A 13103-nucleotide genomic window follows, 5' to 3' on the forward strand; every position below is an offset into this window, starting at 1 on the left:
ACAAAATTACACCAGTCATTTCACCACTGTCTAGTGTCAGGCAGATGCATTTCAGCTCTATCAGCTTGGCATTCAGAGGAATGTGTAAGATGACTTGTTCAGCACACCATCTGGAGAAGGTAAGAGATCCATGACAGATGTTCAAAAGCTTCTACGGCAGGAATTAGACTTATTGACAGAAGTGGCAGGGTCACATTGTTTGGAGTTTTGTTACATTAGAGAATAGCATCTTTCAGGAAATGTCTAAAATTCTCCCTGACTTGTCTAGTTTGAGATATTCCATTAGACAGTTAACTTAATTACTACATGACATCTAAACTTGGAACAGTCTGATGTGTGTAACTGATGTGCTCTGTCTAGCTGGCCAAGTTTTATTTAGTGAAATGTTTAATTTAACCTCCATTACTTGAGTCATGGGAGCAGAGACAGGTTTCCTTTCCTCCACATTTTCCTTTCCTCCAGGCAGGAAGTCCTAATTCCCAGCCTCATATACATCAGGTAGCAATGAAACAGACATGCATTTAAGGTACTAGTTGTTAGAAGTAAAGCATATTTAGGTTTTATTCTTAACCAAGAGGGCTAGAAACTTTCATTTATGAGTTTAGATTCTGTAACTCTGAACATATGGGGCACAGAGCTAAAGCAAGTGCTCTGGGCATTTAACACCATTGGGCCCTTTCACATGAGGAATGTGTGTATGATTTGCCTAAGCCATAATATTGTATTTCCCTCCACCCTCTTTCGCAGGCAGTAGTTCTTAAATCTTAGACCTGTCCACTCTACCATCAGAGTGATCCTATATACTGAGCGGCTACATGCCTTCCAAACAGCAACTTGTGACTTTGGAGGCTTGCGAGCACAGGAATGGGATATGGAACAGCTGTTCTATGGTGAGTTAGAGTGTGCACTCTTTGAGCATCAACAGGTGGCACAGCAGAGTTCTTAGACAAACTAGTACTGCTACATATAAACAGGTTCAAATGTCCATCCCGAGTAGAGCCCTGCATGGGACTATTTTTAATCCTGGTCCCACCCACTCCTGTTAGACAGTGGGTGCTGCAGGATCCCAGTCCCACTGCAGGGACCCTACACTGATCCCATGCAGGGCTCTAGTCTAGAGCTCGCTTGCTTTCCTGGCCCAGATTGCTAACTCCTCAGCACGTGATGAAGAATGGCAGGACGACGTGCACCAGTTCAGGCCCTTTAATCTGTCTGAGACAGGGTGCCGAAGCACAAAAAATGATAAAACGGTCTGCATTTTTACAGCAAAAAACCTACAGAAATTTATAGGGAAAAAAATATTTTTGTACATGGGGTAAAACGTTATAAATTCAAGACAACTCACAGACAAGGGGAAACTCCCACATCTAGCACTCATTTCTTTAAAAAGTTCACTTGAATAGCCAGGCAGTCAAGCTGCCGCTCTCTTTGAAATGATAGTTACTTTTCCCAAGTGGCTCACAGTACTGCTTTGCTTCTTGGAATGTCCTCAGAAGGCTCCGTGTCAAAACAAGGTGGCAGAATAAAAACCCCAGAGTCCTTTCAGATAGCAGGGGAAGGAAGGAAAAGGGACTGCTTAGTCATCAAATTTTATCTTCTTCCCTTGTGGCTTGTGATCTCCTCCTCCTCCTCTGCCTCCCCGGAAGCCACCTCCTCTACCTGGAAAGAAATTGAAGAGATCAGGAACCAATGTTGCAAGAAGTTAGTACATGGACAGCACATGGAAGGGAAAGCATGTTACTATCCCAATGTGCCACCTCAGAGAATCTGAAAGTATGTGCCTGGCCTGGGATTAGTCAGGCAACAATTTAGGTAAGTGAAAGACTGAAGTTGATAACATGCCAAGCTTTGGTTACCTCCAAATCCTCTGCCGCCACCTCGTCCACCGAATCCACCTCGGCCACCCCGTCCTCCTCTTCCTCCACGTCCGCCAAATCCACCACCAAATCCGCCGCCAAATCCACCGCCACGCTGACCATCACCCTTGGGCTTGGCATAGTCAAGGATCACTTTGTTTCCATCAATCTCTCCATCCTCCATTGCTTCTTTAGCTGCTTTGGCATCTTCTGGGCAGCTGAAGTCCACAAACCCAAATCTATGCAAGGTAGTGAAAAGACATGAGTTCACCTTCCATCAAAGCGAGCCACGCAGTAGTTCCACCCTTCGCCAGAATACCATGCACACTGAAGAGCTACACTGTAATGTATGCATTAAAAAAGATAACGTGCTTGGGGGGGTGGGGGGGAAGGGAGAGAAGGGGTGGAGTTTCCCACGATCCTATAAGCTTTAGTCTTTCAAAGTTCTAGCTTGTTAACACCATGCCAATTTTAAATGTGCCTTGTTTGTGTAACCTGCTCCTTGCAACAAGCGTGCTAAATGTAAAGGAGGCAAGTTCCATACTGAACCCTAGACTATGCTGCTTCTTCACAATACCTTCAGTCCAAATTACTGCGTATCTAACGTCGGCCCAGAGATCAAAGCTGTGACATTTAAATATCCCTTAAGAGGCTCAATTTAATGAACTGGTAATGAGCTACAGGGGGAGTGGGGGAAGGAAGGATGGAGCAGCAGAGTGTAAAACCTCATCAAGAAGGATCTGTTTGCACTATTAATATTGGCCCACTGGCAGTCAGAGCAGAAGATCTACACCATTTTTCATGACCATCCATGGGACTAAGCATCCGACGAAGTGGGTATTCACCCACGAAAGCTCATGCTCCAAAATGTCTGTTAGTCTATAAGGTGCTACAGGATTCTTTGCTGCTTTTACAGATCCAGAATAACACAGCTACCCCTCTGATACTAAGCACAGCTTGTTACACAACAACACACATCCAGTGTCGCACAGCCTTGGCTAATCATCCATCTGAAGCCAGAAGGTGAATATGCCAGCACTGAGCACTTAATTTTCTTCTCGTGCGAATCCACAGGCTGCCACTGATTTTACGGCAGGAAGGAGCTCATTGAGAAGGGAGGCTGTTACACCTTTACTGTTCACAGGTGTAATAGAATATCCAAGATTGCACACCTGTTTCCTCTTAGCAACTAGTTGCCAATGTTATTAACACCAATTTGAGGTCAGTTAGGATTTCAATTGATTAATCTAGACTTCTTCCAAATTCCAATTATACCGTCTCCAGATTAGAATTTAACATACCCTTTGGATGAGCCAGTGTCTCTGTCCATGACTATTCTGGCATTGACAGAACCCTCAAATGAATCCCTCAACGTTTCCTCTGTGGTGTCCTCAGAAAGGCCTCTGACAAACAGCGTTTTGGTTTGTTCTAAAAAAGAGAATCCATTTTCAGATCAACCACTTTTGTAAAGTTTCTGCCTTAAGTAAGATATGTGAGCCAGGTTCCTAGCCACGCATACATCAAGCCCTTTTACGTTAAAAAAGGAGACGTTAGCCAGTTGAACACTGTGGACTAATTTGAGATGTCAGATAAACATTATCTACATCAACATTACAAGGCTGCTTTCCTGGGCCACAACTACAAAAATAGAAAGGCCAAACACATTTAAGTGACTGACATACAAACAGCTAAGGTGTTTTTCTTTCGAGATTTTAAAAGAGGGAAAAATATTAGCAACTTATGCCAAGACATTCCCCCGCCTTTGTTTCTGACCTGGAAAAAAACCTGTCCTGTTAGACTTGAAGCATTTACAAACAGAAATGCTCAAAAAAAACAAGTTCAGTTGTGAAGGCATAATCGTAACTACAATTAACACAGCCTGATCAGTACTTTACTATCCAGAGGAATTTTGAGATTATTTCATCAGTATCTCAGTCATCATATCCACCTCTTAAAAAGTAACTCTTGCTGCTGTTCACTGTTCCTAGCATCTGAGAAGCAGGTCTTTTCCACACCATTTGTCCACATCAAATGATTTTTGGGGAAGATAATTAAGTGTACATGAATTCTAGCTGAATCAAAGTCTCAAAACCTCTGTAGGTCAGGATAAAGCACAGGGCACTTACGACTAAATCCGCCTCTGGAGTTACCACTGCCTTTCTGTCCAGCTGGTGTGCTGAATTCCAGTCTGATTGTTCTGCCTTCAATTTCTGTGTTGTTACAGGAATTCAAAGCTTCCTTAGCATCTTCAGCTGTGGAAAATTCGATGAACGCATATCTAGGTGGAGAGAAAAATTCTGATCAGACTGGAGACTTGTTCCCATATGGGCCCTGAATAGCATGAAACAAGTCATGCTGCCAATATTCAAATCTTTACTACAGGGCTGGATCACTTAAGTTTCGTTAGTTTTTTGGTGGGGGTTGGGAGGAAATAACTCCACTCTTACGCACCCTTTAGGCTTGCCCTGGTTATTTTGTGGCATCCTGATAGAAGAAGCTTTTTCAAACAGTTCTTGAAGAGACTCTTCTGTTGCATTGTATGAGAGGTTGTTCACAATTAGAGTCTTTGACTCTCCACCTATCAGGAAAGAGAAAGACAACTTAGAGCTGCACATTTACAGACAGACTTTTCCAAACTAAACAGAGGTTTTAGGAGCAAGAGGGAATGGGGTATTTTCAGGATTATGCATCTTTCCTCCACTACAGGATCTGCCTCAGTCACCATGCACAAGGTGGACTCTCAAGCACAAACTAATAACCTTCATGCACTTAATTGGCATCTAGTGTATTATATGTCAGGGTAATTGGTACCTGGACTAGCAAGATTGTTCAGAACTGGAGAATCGCTGTGTAACTTAAGACTCCAAAGGATTTAAGAATGGGTTAAGTGCTCCTTTGTGCAAGGTGCTGGTGGATTAACAGCCTTCAAAACAAATCCTCAAATCCAAGAATATTCACCAATGTACCACACTCTCTCTCTCGGGCAAGGTCTAGAGAACGAAGGTACTTGTTTCACAAGGCCCAGCATGATAGGGGCAGGTTGACTCAAGTCTGAACTGATGGACCTCTTTCCCACTAATATGCAAATTAGAATAGTAGCCATTGTGATTTTTTAGAACTATTTAAGATGGCATGAAGTGTATGGGATTGAAAGTAGAAAGAAAAGAGGAAGAAATACAAAGGATTCCCTCCATGTTACCCAAAGGATTTCCTGTGAACTGCTCTGATTTGCTTGTGATAGCATCACAGCCTACCTAGCCCGTCTTGGTAAAGCTGATCTGTGTATTGGCTATCATGTACCTGTAGCACATTATAGTGCTGTATAAATACCTTTCTGTGTCTCTTGATGGCTCTTCTCTCCTGTGTAGTCTAAGATGATAGCACGACCCTCGATTTCAGTGCCTTGCTTCTCCTCTAGTGCCTTGTCTGCCTCAGCTTCTGTTTTAAACTCTACATAGGCAATCCTAGAACAGTAAAGACAGCAGATGAACAAGCTGTTTCTTTGGGGAGCATTGAATATGCACAAAAAGCTAAAACCAAAATAATGCTTTCAGGACAAGTACTGAATTTCACTTTTCTAATTAGCAGTTGAAGACCGCAAAAAGACATCAGTCTACATTAAAAAGGCAACGCATGCCTGGGAAAAAATTAAACTATCACAACTACATACCCTTTACTGCTCCCGTCCTTGCCAGCCACTAGCCTGATTTCTAGCGCTTCTTCAAATACTTCTCTCAATTCATCCTGAGTTATACGGTAAGGTAGATTCTTAACAAAGAGTGTTCTGGCATCTCTCTCTACAAAAAGACAAAAAAATTACGATTCCTTAGTACACTGTACCACAGTGAACAAAATGCCAGCACCAGGAAAGCTAAAGTAATTCAATTATATCACCAAAACACAAGTAAAGTTGATATTTTATCTTTGTGCCAGGAACAGCTAGAATTTTACACATTAAGGGCTCTACATCCAATAGTAGAAATATCTTTACCACATGCTGTTTTGCTAGTAATATGAACATTCCCCCAAACACAATCCAGATCATGTTGAATTGTCTCCATATTTGAGACATACTTTGAAAAATCTCAACCCATATAACAAGGCTTTGATAAGGAAGCAGTGAACTAATACAACCAGAACTTGTTACATTAGATTAGTTTAATGGTTTCTGATTAACAACAAAGGGCTTATACTAGAGGTGCAATTTCCTTCTTGACCAGTATGAAGATACAACAAAAATATGGTTTTAAAAAAGCCATTAACCATTTCTGCAGGTATTACTACAAACACCAAACCAAACAGGCCTGTAGCAGAGTCAGTCAGTCACGGGCTTGCTTAACACGACAAGACGCATTACCCAGAAATCTAGCGGATAACTAACTTTTGTTCTTTTTCATACCTTTCTTTGATTCTTTAAGGATTTCTTTACTCCTTGCTTTCTCCAGTTTGATTTCCAAACCCATGAATTTCTTCCCATTAAATTCAAGGGATTTATCCAGATCCTCGGCTGATGAGAAGTCTACATAGCCAAACCGCCTGAAAGAAGGAAGACTTTAATATCTACACTGAACTTTGGAGTTAGTGTCAGAACACATTGTGGCAGTGTGGTCAATAAGGATATGTCTACGCTGCACTATAAACCATGGTCTGTGCAACCCAAACTTATGGAGCTGATGTTTCCAAACCCACGCTTAAGCATCCACACTGCACTGTAAACCTGAGCTTATGATTGCTGGACTCAGGTCTCTCAGCCATGCTACAGCACCCACTCTGCACTGCACAGACCTCTTGACTTGGGCCTGTGGCTTGCGCTGCATCCACACTGCAAAATGACAAGGGCTTAGACCAGAATCACAGTGGGGCTCCCTTAGGATTGAAGTCCTGCTTGCTTGCTGATACGAGTCAGACAGATGTGTGTGTGGATGGAAAGGGGACTTGGGCTCAAAACTGAATCAGGACTGGACTTCGGTTATGTTTATGCTACTCACCTTTTAGTGACACAGCTGTGCCGCTAAAAGGCATGCAGTGTAGCTGCTGTTTGTCAGCAGGAGACAGTTCTCCCGATGACAAAAACAAACAAACAAAAAATCCCACCCCCGAGCGGCAGTAGCTGTTCACACCTGTACTTTCGGTTGGCAAAAAACTTTTATCATTGGGGGGTGTGTGTGTGTGTTTTTCTCCACACCACTGAAAAAAGAAGTGTGTTGCTGACGAAAGTCCAGTGCAGAGAAAGCCTTAGGGTATGTGTACACTGCACTCTAAGAGCTGCCTTCAAAAAAAAGAGTTAATGATTGAAGCAGCTTTACAGTGCAAGCCATCAAAATATAAACCTTACCCAACTAACATTAGTCAGAAGAGCTGTGCCCCTTGACACGGAATCTGTCATGTTGATTGCTTTCCTAAGACAGCAAGTTTTCAGACTGGAACTCAAATTTAGAGATCCAAATGCATCAAGACAAGTTACATCTCAAACCAGCACACCTTGTAGCTGTCTTTAAAGCAGTCCTGAATTCAAATCATGGCAGATTTCCTGTGCCTTCCCAGGAAAGTCACTTAACCTCTTTCAACATCTGCCAAATGGACACACTTACCCAAGTCACACAACTAGTAAGAATTAGTTGTTCAGTACTAAATATTTTCAGAAAAATGAAACCAAATTGCCCCCAAGACACTCAAAAAATAGCTCTTTAGAAAGCAGAATAGCTTAGATTCATCTGCCCAAACAAGGGCTATACGTAAATTGCATAAAATGAAGGCTGCAGCCTTCCTCTTTGATATGGCCATGCTGTCTGAAGCAGCTACCAGTCCTGAGAGGAAGTGCTCCACCTTGTTCAGAATTGCATAAGGCTGAACTTGGGCTAAACAGTTCCACACAGTATCCAGTGATCACTTAAACATTTTGCTTGTCTCAGTTATGCCTCCTAACTGTGCCAGTAGTTTACAGCTTAGTATGAAGACAAAGTGGCAGCAGAATTATAGTGAAGAGCTTACTTGGAACCACCAATTCTGACTTGCAGAACTGGAAGGTCTTTTTTGCCAAAGAACTCCTTGATGGCAGTCTTCAGTTCCTCATAGTCCTTGTTGGCGTTCAAGTTTCCCATGAACAGGGAGAAAGCTGAAGCAGTTTCTTTAAGAAAAAGTGAAGTTAGGCAAATTAAAAGGATGATCAAATTGGAGGCATCTTACTCTAGAGGACTACGGCACATCAGTTTATATCAAAGTCACATCAGACTTCAGTATTAAGTCCCTAGTATTCATCATTTGTGCTGGAAGCACCATATAAAAGCCAAAGATTCAAACCCCATAGTGCAAGTTCCCCAGCTAGTACCTTCCCACGTTAAATGAAGACATTTTGAACATTCTCTCTGGAGCACTGCAGTAAGGGGAGCCTTGACTTTAGCTGCACTCACATTTCAGGCTGCATCATACTAACATACCTTCAGTTTTCTTTTTCTTGGCTTCTGGAACACTTTTTTGCTTGGGCATTTCCTTCTTTCGTTTTCCAGGAACTTCCTTCACAGACTCTGTAGTACAGGAAAATACATTAGAAGGATCTTAGAATAAAAAGGCATCCAGTGACACCCCGCCCCCCCATGCTGGATCAGTACTTGACTATCTTGAGAAACTTTCATTGTGACTTTTCCTCACATCATTTCAAGGAGTGTTCATCAGTTCCAGCTTTGGAAGACAGGGTTGGACACACTTCTTGCCTACTGCTGCTGTAGATGAGTTCTGTGTATTACTAAGCAGCAGGGATTTACATAAGCATAGAACATTCAGCTCACCTTCCTCTTCATCATCATCATCCTCATCATCATCGTCATCATCTTCGTCGTCGTCATCCTCATCCTCAGAGTCTGCCTTTGCTTTCATTGGAACAGCTTTCACTGGAGCAGCTTTCTTTCCTTTTGCTGGGGTTACGTCCATTGCCTCAACTTCAGAGTCTGAAACATCAAAGCAAACGATCTTTCTTGGGAATGGTTCAATTCCTGTGCAACTGAGCAAAGAATCTTCACCACCCTCATTTCCACTCTGGTAAAATGGGCCATGCTTCTCCCTCTTTCGTCTTATCCATTTCAGTTTGCAAGCTCCTTGAGTCCCTGCCCCAAAGTGTGTTTTACAGTGCTTAACACAACTGGGTCCTGGACATGACTGAGGTCTCTTAGCTTATGTCCACACTGCAGTGAAACACCTGGGGCTGGCCTGAGTCAGTTGACACAGGCCAGCTGTGGACATTTTATTGCAGTGTAGACGTATTCTACCATTAGTAGTGTCCAGTAGGTAGTAACAAGCACCACAGAAAGCAGCAATAGGAAATAATTGTTAAACTCTAACACACTCAGTTTTATTTATAGGCATCATTGGCCTTATAAAATCAGGTCTGCCCTATGTGAAATAGGCAAGCAAACCAGTTTCAATAATACAAAGAGCTCAGTACACTATTAGTGCCATGTCAGCCTCTGTGGGTTCAAGCCAACCAAAAACTTGTGCATTTTATAAATGATCAGAATTATATACTCTAAGCCTTCCCATAACCAGTGTAGTCTACACACCATCGTCTTCCTCATCGTCATCTTCCTCATCGTCGTCATCCTCATCGTCGTCGTCAGATTCTTGTTTTGCAGATACTGCCACAGGTTTTGCCAGTACAGGCTTTTTGACTGCAGGCGTCACAGGCATTACTACTTCCTCCTCAGACTCATCTGTAACAAGAGTTTATCACTCACTAGTCTGTATGCTGTAAACGAGCACTTATCCCAGGGGAGAGCAAACTATAGCCTGTGGGCAGGATTCGGCCCGCGGGACTGCCAGCCCCGTGGCTCAGCAAGGCTAAGGCCTGCCCTGGCCCCACTCCCAGAGACGGTCAGCACCACATCCCTGCGGCCCCTGTGGGAGGGGAAAAGCGGGCTCCGTGTGCTGCCCTCACCTGGAGGCACTGCCCACCCGCAGCTCCCGTTGGCTGGAAATGGGGAACTGCGGCCAATGGGTGCTTCAGGGGTGGTACCCACAGGCAAGGGTGGCACGCAGCAGGAGCCACCTGCCCCACCCCACTCCCAGGCATGCTGGCCACTTCTGAGAGTGGTGCAGGGCCAGGGCAGGCAGAGAGCCTGCCTCAGCACCACTGCCACCCCAGAGCCGCTCGAGGTAAGTGGCGCCGGGCCGGAGCCCAAACCCCAAGCCGTTGCCCTGAGTCCCCTCCTGCAAGCTGCACCCCCTTCCCATACACCGCACTCCAATCCCCCGCCCCAGCCCTACATTCATGGCCCTGCATACAATTTCCCCTCCCAGATGTGGCTCTCAGGCCAAAAAGTTTGCCCATCCCTGATTTATATGGTTAATTCAGGTTTGCTCAAGAAATGTACTCTGAGATGTTGCTAAAGAAAGCTGTGAAAAACAATCAATCGTTGGCTTGAACCATGCATGACAGGGAGCCCATGAAGCTTCCCCCTAACAGCTCTGCTACTTTAACTTAGTGCTGACCTCTCTACCCTATTCCTTTGCTATACAAACCCTGTGCCTCATTGGACTAAAAGCTGCCAGTTGTGCTGAACTGTGCACTGCTTGTGATATGGCCAAATAGGAGCTATTCAGGTTGAGGTAATTTTGTTCAATTATGGCAAAGCATTTAACAGAAAAGTGAATTTTGACTTGCCAGAGTCATCTTCATCCTCCTCACTGTTGTCGTCTTCCTCCTCCTCCTCCTCCTCTTCCATGTCTTTTTTCTTCGCATTTTTTCCATTTTTAGCTCCTTTGGCTGGAGTAGCAACTGCCTTCTTGGCTGGAGTGGCAACTACCTTCTTGGCTGGAGTGGCAACTACCTTCTTGGCTGGAGTGGCAGCCTTTTTGCCAGGTGTAACTGCTGCTTTTGGTGTTACCACTTTCTTTTGAGGAACAACCTTAGAGAAACAGACAAGTCAAACGAGTGTACACAACTCCTAAATTAGATTAAATTAAACCCACCACAATCATTCATCCAACTAGCGTCTCTGCTGCAGTGACTAAAAAGACTGCATGACCAAACTGTAAAGCCACGCTGGCAGCTCACCGGGAACTAAAGGACTGTTCCCCATTTGCATATATAATAAGTCTCCCTGCTACATGTGAACTTGTGCCACCTCTACGCCTGTTTCTGGCCCCTCTCTGCCTCCACATCTAGGACATCTGGAGGGGGTGGGTTTACCAAGTATAAAAAGAAACCAATATTAAGAACCCTTGGTAAGAGCTGAGTATTAATAGGTGCCCTTTCTGACAGAACTACTTAGTTTCTGATGAAATGCCCAGTTAGCTAATTTGTGTTTTCTTCCCTATCTTTATGGGAGAGGAATAGAAAGGAGAATACAATTAGTTTAGTGCTCAAGAAGCCAGCCTTTCCACAACAGACTCAAACCTTTACAGTGCCAGATTTGAAAATTATTTAACTACACTCAAAATATCCATTTGCTAATGCTAGTCCCTTGTCTCATCACTTATGGTATTGTCTCATCACTTATTGTATTTATTCCCCTATTTCATTCACCGAAGTCTTCTAGTTGTGTTTCCCAAATGAGTAGTTTATTCCCAAAGCAACATGGAGCAAAATAAAATCCAGATGTAAAATGATCACCTCTTCCTCACTGCTGTCCTCCTCCTCTAAGGAGTCCTCCTCCTCACTATCTTCGACATCCTTCGGGGGAGGAGGAGCCACTTTTTTCTGTTTGGCTTGATTCTTCGGGGTCTTAAAGAAAAAATGTAAAATATGAACATACATGAATCTTCCAATTTACAAAAATGTCTATACAAGAATGTAAAGTACACCAAAGCCGTAAAACATTTAAGACAAATCCCATTTTAGCAAAATTGTTTCCAAATTGTGCTTGCACACACAATTGTTACAACTGCATGGCACCACTACTTTCATATCAAATTTAGAAATCTGCTGGTCTTTGTCACCGTGTATCATGCATTATTTTCAGATCCTCTAAAATGCCTGCGCATGAACCTGAGACACGAGGAGAGGAACGAGGTTTGGAGCCACGCGGAGCTCTTCCTGAACCTGCTCAGTTTGTCAGGTTAATACACGTGCAGCCCGTGAATAAAGCCGAGAGACGGAGCCCCTCTCCTATGTGAAGTCACGCCTTACACCCGGCTTTCCTCCCGCCCACACAGGGCCACGCTGCTCGAGGAGCCCACACGCCTCGTGGAGGAGCCGTCAGCGCTGCGACCAGGGCGCGGAAAGTCCAAGCGCTTCCCCTGCCCGCCCGAGCCCCGGGAGGGCTCGACAAAGGGCCCTGCACCATGTGGGACAGGCAGGCCCGCGCCGCGTGCTTGCTGCTCCGGAGACACCACGTGGCCACCCCCCCCCACGCGGCGCACGCAGCCTGAGGCCTTCCCATCCGGCAGCGCGAGCCTCCGGCCCCGCCTCCTCCCCCGCGCGCGCGCCCCGACCCCCTAGCTTCCGTCGCGAGCCCCGAGGGGAGCCTAGAAACCCTCCTTCCCCTCCCCCCCAAAGGCCGGAAAGAGGCCTAGAAACCGCCCCGAGCCCTGCGGAGCCGGGATGCGGCACCCGGCCTCGGGGGCTGGGAGAGGCCGCGCGAAACCCGCTGGCTTCGGGGTTGCGGGGGGGGGGTTAGAAACCCCCTCTCCTCAGGGAGCCGGGGGGAGCCGAGAAACCGCCCCCCGGTACCGCCCCCCGACGGGGGGGCTGGCCGCCGCCGCTCGCCCCTCTCACGGATGGGGCCCGGAAGGGTCCGCCTCGGGCCCGCCGCTCCGCGGTCCGGGGCCTGGCCGCGGCAAGCGCGCCCCCCCCGGGCCTCGCGCTCTCCGCGGGCCTCACCTTGGCGATCTTCACCATGATGGCGGCGGGGGCGTCACGGGCCGGCGCGCGGTCCGGGTCGGTTGGGTCCGAGTGCGACAGGCAGCGCCGGGAGCAGCGACTCGACTGTGGCCTGGGCTGAAGCGAAAGAGTGAGAGCGCCGCCCCTCCCCCCTACCTCCCTCAGCTTATGCTTTGTCCCGCCCCCCTTCGCCCCGCCGGACCAACCCCTGCCCGCGTCGCGGTTAGCTCCGCCCTCCCGCCCAAATGCCGCCCAATCGCTGGTCTCCGAGGGCGGAATACGCACCAATCCGCGCGGGGCTGCCACTGACCAATTGGAGCGCGCGTTACAGCGAGGGGTCGTGCCCGCTGGGGAGAAGGCGCGATGTAACCAATAGGTGGCTGCGCTCGGATGGGGGAGGGGGACCTGGTAAAGGAGCAGCGCAGCACGTGGCT

At 46.2% G+C, this 13103-nt stretch overlaps 1 protein-coding gene and 4 non-coding genes across 5 annotated transcripts; all 5 read right to left on the bottom strand.

Moving 5' to 3' along the window:
• Positions 1-1188: 1188 nt before the first annotated feature.
• NCL (nucleolin) lies at positions 1189-12827 on the bottom strand. The gene is made up of 15 exons (XM_039489113.1): positions 12670-12827; positions 11461-11571; positions 10510-10753; positions 9410-9559; positions 8642-8800; positions 8294-8380; positions 7848-7983; positions 6256-6392; positions 5527-5653; positions 5187-5320; positions 4308-4434; positions 3983-4134; positions 3158-3284; positions 1857-2095; positions 1189-1659 (listed from the first exon to the last, which is right to left on the bottom strand). Exons 1-15 carry the CDS (start codon positions 12685-12687, stop codon positions 1577-1579), a joined length of 2031 nt encoding a protein of 676 aa, XP_039345047.1. The 5' UTR covers positions 12688-12827; the 3' UTR covers positions 1189-1576.
• Positions 2836-2973, bottom strand: LOC120372725. Its single transcript, XR_005585146.1, has one exon. It is a non-coding gene; the product is annotated as a small nucleolar RNA SNORA75 (small nucleolar RNA).
• Positions 3735-3803, bottom strand: LOC120372731. Its single transcript, XR_005585152.1, has one exon. It is a non-coding gene; the product is annotated as a small nucleolar RNA SNORD20 (small nucleolar RNA).
• LOC120372730 lies at positions 8057-8124 on the bottom strand. The gene has a single exon (XR_005585151.1). It is a non-coding gene; the product is annotated as a small nucleolar RNA SNORD82 (small nucleolar RNA).
• On the bottom strand, positions 8453-8533 carry LOC120372732. Its single transcript, XR_005585153.1, has one exon. It is a non-coding gene; the product is annotated as a small nucleolar RNA SNORD20 (small nucleolar RNA).
• Positions 12828-13103: the final 276 nt, after the last annotated feature.

Source organism: Mauremys reevesii, linkage group 9, assembly GCF_016161935.1.
Source record: "Mauremys reevesii isolate NIE-2019 linkage group 9, ASM1616193v1, whole genome shotgun sequence".
Classification (NCBI taxonomy): domain Eukaryota; kingdom Metazoa; phylum Chordata; order Testudines; family Geoemydidae; genus Mauremys; species Mauremys reevesii.